Consider the following 12260-nt stretch of genomic DNA (forward strand, 5'->3'; position numbering starts at 1 on the left):
AGGCCTTTGGCTCCTGGGCCCTGGACTCCCGCTCTAGACGGACTTTGGAAGGTATAATGAAATTTGTAGATCAAGAAAGTCCAGGGTGTGGCAGTTGCTGCTTGTGGGCAAAAAGTATATACACCAAATAAACTTATCTTCTTGTGCCTCCAGACAGACTTATTTAATGGAGTGTGCCCCGTTTCTGTTGCAAAAAAAGCAGCAAGGATCTAATTTTCATGGAGAGCTCCACTGCAGTCATCTAATTGAGAAAAACATAATGTGCCCCATCCATGGGAATACATCTTAATCTACTACTGCATGATGTAGTGCTTGAATCAATGAATGGAAAGCAGATATGGCTGTTAGGTTAGATTTTCTCATTGTACAGTGACCTGCACAACTAGGGTGATGTGAGAGCAGGCTTTGCATTGAAGCACACCACACTTCTGTTGCTGAAATGCATCATACTGCATGGCACCACAAGTATGTTGTTGCCACATAGTGAATGTGAAGGAAATTCAATGCTGAGGGACATGTCACCCAGGCAATATACACTGTGAAAAAGGAAGTGACTAGTGAGAGGACACTTCATTGGTAGATCAACACGCTGCAGGATAGGGTACAAAAAACAGAAATACATGGTTGGATCTGGTATGGTTACCAGGCATCCCATGGAATTGAAGAATTGCACTAGTGCTGCTTGCATCACTGTCAAAATGTACTTTTGACTGTGAGCAAGTTGTCTCTTCAGGCAGCGACTCTCAAGAATTCTAACCATGTCAATTTAACCAATGAACTGGGTATTCTTAGAACTACGGTAATTTGTTTGCGCCTTTTATAGACTTCGGTAGCCATTTCACATGTTTAAGCATGGTTTGTTAAAAAGTAAAAAAATGCTTGGATCTATAACTTTACAAAATTTGATATTGCAGAATTAGATATTTTTATGTTGAATGAACGTAATCATCAAATCAATCAACCAATTAGTTTATTTTGGTTGTTAAAATCATAAAAGTACATAGCCTCATAATCAATATTATTCAGTCATCATTAAAAAAAAAACATATGAGCACACTGATAGAAAAGAGATTAGGCAGTACAATAGCTCTCAATAACAACTACAGGTAAAAAGATCAAGTTGTATTCAAGATCACCGTAAAATTAATTGTGCAAATGATTGTCCATTTTAGGGCTGGCCCAGTGTCTTTGTATAAAATAGAAAGCAACCATTTCACAAGTTTGTTTTACACATTCAGATTTCATGTTCCACTGTCATTTGCTTTTTACTCAGATCTAGGAAGATTATTACATTTATTACCAACATGAACACGCATTTCCTGGATCGCCAAGGTAATGCACAACTAAAGTGCAGCGTGCCCATTTCACTTTAACATAATACAGTATACATATTCCTTAAGATTCAGGATTGAGGAAAATTTAAAGAGCATATAACAAAGCAGCCACAGATGAGAAATGCTCAGAGTACATAAGGCTATCACACAATTGTTAATAATTCATGTATGTGCAGTGACCTAAAGACAGTCCTTGGGTAGAGAGACCAGAATCCTAGCCATGTCACTTTAACCAATAAACTGGGTATTCTTGAAACTACGGTGTTGGACGTGGCTTTTTTCCTTGAAATTTTTCGCTTTTCACCCCCCTATTTGAGGATGTCTCCCCCATGGTAGAGAAATGTATAGGTCATGTGTGGTGTGAGATGCCATGTTAAATGTGATACAATGGTGTACGCACCTAAAATTTCCCCATCATAAGAATGCACCCTGGTGAAATGTCGCTTTTAAAATGGATGCAATGGCTGTGTGTGGGGCCACCTGACTGTGGTGGGTTAGCAGTCTAGTTGTTTGGTTCCCAGCCATCCCAGCTTTTGGAGGGAAACCTGGCACCCAGGGTGCTACTCCTCCCCCTAGACTAGTTAGAACCAGTTTCCCCAGACACTTCTAGAAGCTTCTGGCACTGTCTGGTAGGAGGGGGTGAGGGGCGTATAAGTAGGGGGGCTGTGCCACCATGTGCTCAGTCAGAGCGTGGACTTGAGAGAGAGGGGACCTGCTGCCAGGGGGTGCCGCCACATGGGCCTGTGTGCTGGCCCCTAAGCCCATCTGCACCCGTCTTGTCCACAGGGCCAGTGAGAGCTCGCTGCTGGAGTTCAGGCTGCTGTACGAGGAGGAGTGCCGTGTTGTAGGGTATGTTGGTTCCTAGGAGCTGCTGTCCTGTACTGATGAGTACCCACTGACCGCTGACCTTGCCCTGTGGTGCCTGCTGCTCTCCTGCCTAGCGCCTCGTGAGCGCTACAACTGTGCCTGCTGCTCTGCTGACTAGTGCCTGATAAAGGAGTGCTATAATCAAAGCGCCTGGAGAAGAAGAGCGCTTTTTCTGACTGCCCAGGAGCACCTAGTGAGTGTTACCCTCCTGTTCTGCCTGCTTGACAGCGCCCTGCGAGCGCCTGGACTGCCCAGGAGTGAGGAGCTGATGCCAGCAGCACTGTGCTGTTGAGGCGCTACTGTATGGCGTGGGACCTAAGCACTACAACTTGATTCCAGCAGTGACAGTACCCAGGAGGAGGTAAGGAGCGTAGGCGCTTCGTTATTGTGTGGGACCTGGACTGTTCTGCAGCGCTGTGCTGCCTGGGAGCGCTGTGTATTCAAAAATATCGCGGGAGCCTACCCCGCATGATGCAGCCTTTCGCGGGTGCCCACTCCGCATAACTGCACTGCTTAATAAGAAACCTGAGCGGGTGCCTACCCCGCATGATGGCCTCATACTGCCGATTTTAACCTACAGCGGAAGCCCACCCCACTTTATTGCCACCACCGCGTGTTCTACGTAAAAACCCAGAAGGAGCCCACCATGCACTTCAGGTTTGCCGCAAAATCACCGCCGCGGCCGAGCCGCCACAAGGAGAACTGCCGCTTTAAGACTAAGCGGGTGCCTACCCCGCGTGTGCACTGAAGGCGGTGCCTACCCTGCACTGCAAAGCTGACAACGATCACCGCAGCGGCCTGGAGTCCCTGGGGAGCCGCGCTGGGATTAGCGACGACTGGAGAACCACGAGGAAGTCCCGTCCTGCAGGGGCGGAAGCAGGAAGAGGCCTAATGAAGCCCCGGGTCCCAGGAGGGGGCCCGGGTGAAGACAGGAGGAGTGCTCGTATTGGCAGGGCTCTCGTGAGGAGAGGAGAGCCCTGCGGGTGTAGTGTCAGCTGCCTGAAGCCACAGGAGAGAGCTGCGCGACGCCTGCAGGGCTCCATGTGGTGAGTGAGCCCTGCAGCTATTACGGAGACCGGGCGAAGGTTGTCCGGGAGAAGTCCTAAGGGGTGAAGGCAAGAGGAAGCAGCGCTGACGCCGGCGGGGCTCCGTGGGAGAGAGGAGAGCCCCACAGCACCAGCCCAGCACGAACGGAGCCCAGAGGAGACCCGTTGAGTGGGGCTGCGTGTAGAGCCCAGGGGGGTTGGTCTAGGCACGGGGTCGGTGCCCTCCCCCAGTGGCCCCAGCCCTCGAGGAGGTGCTAGTCTTGTTTCTTCCAGCTGCCCCGACCAGCAGTGGGCAGCTGCAACGTGCCACCATAATTGTTTAAAGCTCCCGTGGGGCCCCACCACTGACAGGGCCACAGTGCCCCAGGGGCAACACAGCAACACCGCAGGTGTGGGTCGCTGCAACGTGAGGCATTTTTCTTTAAGCCTTGATCCCCGGAGGGGACCCCCCAACTGGCCAGAACTTGGTGGACCCCTTAATTTTTGATTGTAGAGTCCCAGGGAGGGGCTCCCTCGATGCCGTAGCGTCCGAAACTAACCTGCACCAGAAGACATTGCATTTGGGGCACTTTAGAGTCCCAGGACACGGTGACGCCTAGTGTGCTTATGGCCTAATAGTAACGCCCTAACTAATGAGGGTTGGGTGCTTAATGTTCTGCTTTTACATTACTGGTACTGGTTCCCCCCTAATGCTGATACTGATTACTAATGCCGTTACTCAGGTTTAGGTCTAATGTATTCCTGCCTATGGAGGTGCTAAAGGCTACTATGCGCGTGCCCTCTGCCAGTGATGGTTATTTCATGAGGGTGCCTGATGCTAATATGATTAAGCCTGCCTCCTGTTTCATGTATGCTGATAAAATGCATAATGTGCTTTTACGCTGCAGGCGAATGTGCCCCATGCTAATGTGTGTAGGCCCATGGTGATTTAGATTCGGGGTTAGTGCCCCACATGAATATGGTCGACACTTCATGCTCAGGTGTTTAATGCCCCATGTTAAATGTGTTTATGCCCACAGGTCTAGGTCTGATGAGAATGCTTTTATGCCTATTGCAGTGTGCAGCTGTCCAATGCTCGCCTGCTCATGCCTACCCTGTTTCCTGGTTCATGATAATGGTTCTTTCCTATTGCCTACACGGTTGAGTGATGTTTATACCTCATGCTTACGCTTTTAGGCCTAGGGACCTGCAAACTGGTTATCCTTCCTTTCAGGTCTGATACCGACGTGTCCTAATGCTACTGGGGCGAAACCTTTATTCCCCTGTACTACTGTATACTGTGATGCCATGATGTTTTTACTGCAGGATAGTGACTGATGAACGTAGCTTTTTTTTTTCCTTTGTCCTTCGCAATGGTTCTGGCAGCGGCCCGATTGGCCCTGCCATGTATATAATCCCCTTGTAAATATTGCCTTGGCGCCAGTTGGCGCAGTATAGAGACTACTGTGATTACTATCATATGTTTGACACAGTACAAAAGTTATTCTTACCTAACCTGGTGTGGTCTCTTTTTGTTGGTGTGCCTTGTGTGTCGCCTGTGTGTACTGCGTGGATGCTTTGCACATGTCCTTTGGAGTTTGGCCCGCCCGCTCTGCACCACGCTACCCCATTTCTAACCTATTGTAATTTGTTTGCGCCTTTCATAGACATCGGTAGCCATTTCACATGTTTGAATATGATTTTTTAAAAATTTAAAATGCTTGCATATATAACATTACAAAATTTGACGTTAAATGAATGTAATCATGGAATCTGTTTTATCACTGCCTAAATTTCGTCATTTCTTGTGAGATCTGGCCATGTGTTAGGATGGCTGTAAAGAATTTCTGGAAGGTTTTTGGAGGGGAGATATTTGCACTCTTGAGACATAACTTGACAGGAAAGTTTTGAAACAATCACCACTTTCCAAGCAGATATGTGGTTGATGAAGATGATGTGGATTTAGAAGATGCTGGTGATGAATATTTGGAAGTTTTGCTGACATTAGAAGGAAACTGCAAAGCATATTCACAGTGTAGTAAATAGACATTATATTATTTACAATAGAACAGTTTCCAGTGAAACAAAGATTAGTAAATGAATGCTTTCACATAATTCATAAGCAGTAATATGTAGATTTAAAGACCACCACAATTAAATTCTAAGAAACTATTTACTAATCTGGACAAACAGAAATCCTGGAATAGTTGGAAAGTGTTCAGTAGCCTTCATTGGACACACCTATACATATTGCAGAAAATATGGAAATATATCAACATATATGCGACAATTGAACGTAAGGTTACGTTTAAGAAGACTGATAACAATCTGGGAGTTTGTGGGGTGAATGGTGTTGTGAAACGTTTGGCCTCGTCTATTCGTTGACCAAAATTACAGGTTCATTGTTACAAATGCAAGGAAGTAGCCCATTTTCTTTTCAAGTTAGGCAAGGTGAACTCCGCTAGGTAAAAAGTGCGAATAATATGTAAATGGACAAGAATGGCAGTAGCAGTGAGGCTGAAGTGGTATGCATAAACGAAGAGTGGTGTTAAGCACAATGTGGCGTAGTATTGCAAGCCTCCAAATTAAAAGTTAGTGGAAGCGTAATTGAAATTGAGATCTGTGTAGACTCTTATTCACCTTACATATTGATTGAAAAGGATGCCTTTTAAAATTGAAAGGGGTGGTGTTACATAGCATCTATGTGAAAATTAAGGGCCTGTGGAGTTAAGTTGCCTTTGTTGCATTGGTCTGAAGATGAGCTTGTGTTTAAGGGGCTAAGAGCTTGGGGTACAATTCAAGTGGTAAGGAAAATACTGTTGCGATGTCGAAAGTAAAGTAAGTTGCATTTAGTTCTTTATCCCAATCGTTCTGAGCTGGTACTATTGACTGACGGCAAGGTATTGGCTGCTGGAAGTATACATTCCCAGAAGTATTTCAGCCATGAATTGAGTTGCCTTAAGGGGGTTTCCCATAGCATAGTGCTAAAGGAGGGAGTCACAACTTGTGTGCCTAGCACTGGAGGGGTACTGTTTGCATTGAGGGTGCATTGACAAAAGAATAAAAACAGTTGCGTAGTAATGATATAATGGAGCCTATAGGATCTCCTGAGTGACTAAGTCCAGTGGTGCTAGCAAGAAAACCACACACTAAGACAAGAAGGTACATTAAGAGCGGCTAACAGGTCTATGTTGACTGATCAACATCCCTTACCTAATAGAAATGAGATGTTTTGTACCGGCTGGGATGCCCTGATGTTCCCTGCATTAGATCTTTCTAATGCATACACTCAATTAAATTACGTCCCCAGCCAAAAAATCTGACCCCTTTTATCGTTCTGGTTGAAGTTAACAGATTGGTTAAGATACCTATTGTTTTAACATCGGCTGTATTTCAGTGCCTGATGCAGAAATTGTTCATTGGCATTGCTGAACTCATTAAGTTCCATGTTGGCATTATGGCATGGGAAGTGATCAGGACAAACATAACAGGGTGTTATGGAAACCTTTTCAACATATTACATGGTCCAGGGTTAACAGTGGATGTTGAGGAGTGCAAAGTTACAAAGGAAGAGGCTGAGTTTTTGGGTCATACCGTTTCAGGTGTGAGAATTAAACCCAGATTCATGTTGCCAAAGGCTCTATAAGATGCATGTTTTCTCAAGAATAATTTAAGTGCCAGATTGTCAAAATGTGAATAAGGATTGTCGATTGTGTTTGTGATTAGATGTCCAGGATGAGGAGCCTGAGGCTGAGGATTAATTGGTGTTGTCAGGATAGGGGAGTTGTGGTGGTGCTATAAACCATGTTGGTGGTTGTTAGCGAGTTCCAGCTCCAAGTTCTCGTCTCCTCACTGACTCCTATACAAAGCAGGCTTTAGGTGCATGACTCAACCTTTGGCCATGCTTAGCGCCCATGCCCGCTGTCCTCCGTATAATTTGAGTGTGAATCTTTTAAGCAATTACTAAAAGTTTACAAACTGGTTGTGAACTGCTGGCGAACAAGTTTACCACAGAGTCCCAAAATGGTGTGTTTGATCTTCCTATTAGGTCTGGAACATTACATTGCTTTAGGAGAACTTCCCCTTTTCATTCTTTCACTCTCTGTCTCTCTAATAAAAGATTTTAATCACCTGCAGGTTATTAGCCCACCACTGCCTATTCCCTTGAACCTTGCTAGAATCTTCCATAGTCTCCTGACGACCCTTCAGTGGCAGATTGTGTGCTACGTAAATGACCAATCACACAAATGACATAAATACCAAAATTGTGTTTTTCTCAGCAGAAAATGATCCACAGCCTCTTCCTTATAAACAGCTCTGGTGACATCTTCCTGGAGAAGCACTGGAAGAGTGTGGTGAGCCGCTCTGTCTGTGATTACTTCTTCGAAGCTCAGGACAAAGCTGCAGATGTTGAGAATGTGCCTCCTGTCATCCCAACTCCTCATCATTACCTCATCAGCATCTACCGTGATAAGCTGTTTTTTGTGGCTGTCATACAGACCGAGGTGACTCCTCTCTTCGTTATTGAGTTTCTCCATCGAGTAGCAGACACTTTCCAGGTTGGTGGCTTTGTCTGTCCTGCAGCAGAAGCTCTGTTAACTGTATCATGTTTGACTTGTGAAGGTGGTTTTGTGGGCTGGGGTAGCTGTACTTGCTTGACCTCTGTACTCCGTGCCAGTTGATACTCCCATTCGTTCTTTCGAAGTGCTGTATGATCTTTACCATTGTCCCCCACATCTGCTTCTCACCTTGACCTAGCATTCAAGTATATGTTTCACACAAGTTGCTCTGCATGCAAATCTAAATTTGCCAATTCTCTCTGAAGTCTGTGGAAAATATTGTTTGCAGTTTTGCTTCGAGGAAGGCTTGTCTTTCTCTTGTCCCTTTTTAATTGCTCCTTTGGTCCTTAGTCCTTTCTTGTATACAAAAGACCATTTTAACTGTCTTAATGTAAAAGATCTGCTATGATACTCCATGGCTGTCATCCCTTTTCATTTCTCCTTTGCTCTGTTGCAATATGAGTGCCCTTACATTGGCCTCATTGGAGACTCATTTTTATTACACTATTGGATATAGAAAACAATTCTGTTGGACAATGTAAACATTTATGTTGTAATTCAAGATGACTTTGACTGCTTCCTTAGTTTACCAAAGTTGATGGTGTTTGTTTCAGTACTTGTGTTGGATACAAGCATCCACTCAACCATTTTATTTTTAAGGATTACTTTGGCGAGTGCTCAGAAGCTTTAATAAAGGACAATGTTGTCATTGTGTACGAGCTTCTCGAAGAAATGTTGGACAATGGTTTTCCACTGGCAACGGAATCGAACATCTTGAAGGAGCTGATCAAGCCACCCACAATTCTTCGCTCTGTAGTCAATTCCCTCACAGGTAGGCGAGTGCTTTTTCATAGTACCAGGCACATTTATTTTGTAACTGTGTGCATGGTTTGATTTGTTTTTGCATTTGTAGCTGAGACTGAGGTGTGAAACATAGATGATAGTATAACACAAGTTATGACTATTTGAATCTGCATGTACCTAGTACATTTCCTACTAGCAATGGTTTTTGTAGCTAAGCGGTCTTCGAACAGTCCAATTTCAGGAAAGCTTGGCAATGCTATAACGTTTTCTCAATATAATGAAAGCGGTAGAACACTCTTGTCTCTTATCACAACTCCATCGAACGATGCGTCCTTTAATAGAATCTTCCTCTCTTCTCAACTACCCAGTTGCTAATACTTTACCAGGCAAGTTAAATGGCAAACAGAAAAAGAAATTAAAGTATAAGAAATCTAACCAAATTGATTATCAGAGTAACAGTAAACATTAAGAATCATAACTTGAGCTTATAATAGTAATATAACACTGGACCAATATGTTGAAACCTTGTTAAACATACAATAAAACAGTCTAAACTAGGAAAGTCGCAGAATCAAAATAACGCTAAAATCTCAGAAAAACGTAAGAATTGCTTTTCAGTACACAAGTGTAAGTCAATTTCAGAATAATTAAACACTGATTATTTGTTTTAATTTCCAAAAAGGAAGTAATGTCTGTTCCTCAATGAATGACTACCTCTGGGTTTAATTTTTCTCAGAATGATCTGTTTACTAATTCATACCAATCCCCAAATGTAGGTTATCCCATTTCATGCCAGAATTGGTTTGTGGCAAGTTAAAAATGAAATTTTGTATGTCTAGCCTGACAGGGAAGCCGCCAAATAAATTCATATTGAACACTTTCCCAAGATATTCCATTTACGAGCACCCGGTGAATAATGTTTGTAGAAACCTGCAATGTCACATTTCCTACAGAGATTAGAATGTGCCAGACCTAGTATAAAAAGCTTAACAGTGTAGCCTGTCCATACCATGGTGATCCATATTAACTAACTCAAAATCATTTTTCATCCTATTAGATGTTTGTTCATTAAATTTTTCACTCCGATTGTACTTTTTTAAGCATGGTTGAGAGTGGGCGTTAGCTGTGTAGCCTGCCTCCTGTAATCAAAAAGTTTCAAAAATAATTTCGGATTTGAGAGAGAGCTCTTCATCCATTGGTCTGTTCATATCTTTCATTCACGTTTACAGCAAGGGTCATCCCACTTTAGCCCTTGTGCCTAATGACATGAACATCTGCATAGAAAAAACTCCAGTTCAGTGCCAGAGCTAGTTGTCAATGCTTTTTCTTTCACACTCATTTAGTAATTTTTTTAATCATCCTTTTTTTGTTAAAAATGTGACTTTAGTTAATAATATTTCAAAGTCAAGTGAACTTTTTTTGCGACAATTAGAATAATATTTTATACTGGTGTGCATTAAATTTAAAATTAGTGTCTGCACCTGCTCGAAGTACAGTGGCCTATTAAGAAACACCTAAAGGTTTTTTTTATTTTTATATGTTGTGTTTAATTATTTTTTTATTTAACATTTTTATTGCAAGTTTAAAGTTGCCACGTTTAGGCACTGGCATGCTTTTCTTCATTTTATTTTTGTGGCACATGCTTTCAATAAATCATATAAAGCATCAGCTTGCCACGGCAAGACTCTATGGCTTTGCAATTGTTTTTAATTTACTGAAATAAAATGTGGTGTCGCATGAGCTCCATAAATAGCTGAGATCATGGCATATTATTTGGGCTCAAAGACAACGGGCCAGATGTATGACGAGAATTAGCATGCGCAAAAGGGTTTGCGACCTGTTAGCGCATGCTAATTCTGGTAGGGCCATGTACACACCCTATTTTGCGACTCGCAAATCATTTGCTACTCTCAAAATAGTGTTTTGCGACTCGCTACTAGGAAGGGGCGTTCCCTTCCTAATAGCGAGTCACAAGCCATGTACCAATGTTTTGCAGCTGCGGTCGCAAAACACTATCAAATTACCACCCTCATCAAGCAGTCGCAAATGGGAAGGGGGACCCCAGAGGACCCCTTCCCCTTTGTGACTGGCTCTGAAATATTTTTTATGGGCAGGCAGTTGTCCAAGGGACTACTACCTGCCCTTTAAAAATGAAACGAAAAAGTTTCATTTATTTATTTTTAAATGCATCCTGTTTTCCTTCAAGGAAAATGGGCTGCATATAAAAAAAACTGCTTTATTGACAAGCAGTCCCAGACATGGAGGTCTGCTGAGCCCAGCAGGCCACCATCCCTGGGAGGGCCAGCCATTCCCAAAGGGGTCGCAAATTGCGAGTGGCTAATTAATATTCATGATCCATGCATTTTGCAACCCCATTGGGAATCGCTATCAGGGTCTCTGACAGTTTTACATTCCAAATTGCGTGTCACAATTTGCTACTTGCAATTGAGCGCAAATTGCAATATGGAATGGTCGTACATCTGGGCCAAAATTATGTCCACTGGACAAGTACGCCCCACTTGAAACACACAAATTTGCCTTTATTATTGGGGACGAATGTTCTATAGAAATAAATTGAGCATTAAGCCCAGCTTGCATTACTGACTGTGTTACTTATATAAAAATGCTCCTTGATTATATGTAAATGCATGCCAACATATAGAATCAAATGTGGTGAGTGTTTATTTAACAATAAAATGAACTCAAACCTAAAAATATACGAACAAAGGTTGCAGGCAGTTTTGCTGAACTGTTTTTCAATTTTTAGCAACGCATGTAAATACCATGCCTATAAGGTATTAATACATAAAATGTGTTTGATGGAGGAGAAGTATAAAACCATTATGTGTAATATGAAAAAAAGAACTGATGGCTGCGTTGTTAAAGTCCTATCTGCCCATCCTCTGATCTGTGGCTTGGCATGGGTGCAGGTTTACAGTTTACAGGAATTCACAAGTTCATAAAAGAAGTTCTGGAAAACTGCACAAGTTAAATGTTTCCAGGCATACTCCTAGCACACTTTTCTGAACTTAATTTTTGGATACCCAAATACACATACACACACACACACATTTTCAAATCGAAATTCTGCTGTGCAAGTGCAGATTCTCTCGTTTAATTTTTTCTCCAGTGGAAGCATATTTTCCCCAAAGGAGAAATGCATTTCTTTACACCTCTTCCTCCCCTTTTACTTGGAGGGTCGTTCCCTTTCCACTCTGGAGAAGGTTTTACTGCTTTTGACAGCAGTACGTTTTTGACCTTTTGCAGGGTCAGAAAGGGTTTGAGAAGAGTTGAATACCCTTAAACATTGAGGTTTGAAGAAGTACACAACCTCACAGGGCATTCAGCCCTGGATTAACAACTCCCCCCACCTACTCTCAGCCCCTGTGAATAGATTTACTCACACAAAAATGTTCAAGCAAGTTGAATCATTTTGAGTTCCAAATCAGGGGAGGGTCAAGGTAATCCGGAATTAAGAAACATTGAGATTTTGGTAAATACTCGGGAGAAGCACAACTGTACAAAACAGAATTCTTGGAATGAAAATTGGAATTCTTTGAAATGCTAGTTGGAGTGCGTAGGGGCAACAGGTCAGGATTCCATAGCCCACAGCCCCTTTGCATCAGGAGGAGAAGGGGCGCATATGCATGATATAGGAGGTTGCTGTTTCA

General features: G+C 43.0%; 1 protein-coding gene across 6 annotated transcripts in view; it reads left to right on the forward strand.

The window, feature by feature from the left end:
- AP3M1 (adaptor related protein complex 3 subunit mu 1) overlaps window positions 1–12260 on the forward strand; it is a 149077-nt gene that overhangs the window by 12770 nt on the left and 124047 nt on the right. For 3 of the 6 annotated variants that reach the window (XM_086921824.1, XM_086921829.1, XM_086921826.1), the window contains exons 2-3: window positions 7507–7785; window positions 8446–8617. In XM_086921824.1, coding sequence (XP_086777950.1) covers window positions 7513–7785; window positions 8446–8617 — 445 coding nt within the window. In that variant the 5' untranslated portion in view covers window positions 7507–7512. The remainder of the gene's footprint in view (window positions 1–7506; window positions 7786–8445; window positions 8618–12260) is intronic. The other 3 variants (XM_086921828.1, XM_086921825.1, XM_086921827.1) reach the window with 1 other exon arrangement.

The sequence above is a fragment of the Lissotriton vulgaris genome, chromosome 5, assembly GCF_964263255.1.
Source record: "Lissotriton vulgaris chromosome 5, aLisVul1.2, whole genome shotgun sequence".
NCBI classification, from domain to species: Eukaryota; Metazoa; Chordata; class Amphibia; order Caudata; family Salamandridae; genus Lissotriton; species Lissotriton vulgaris.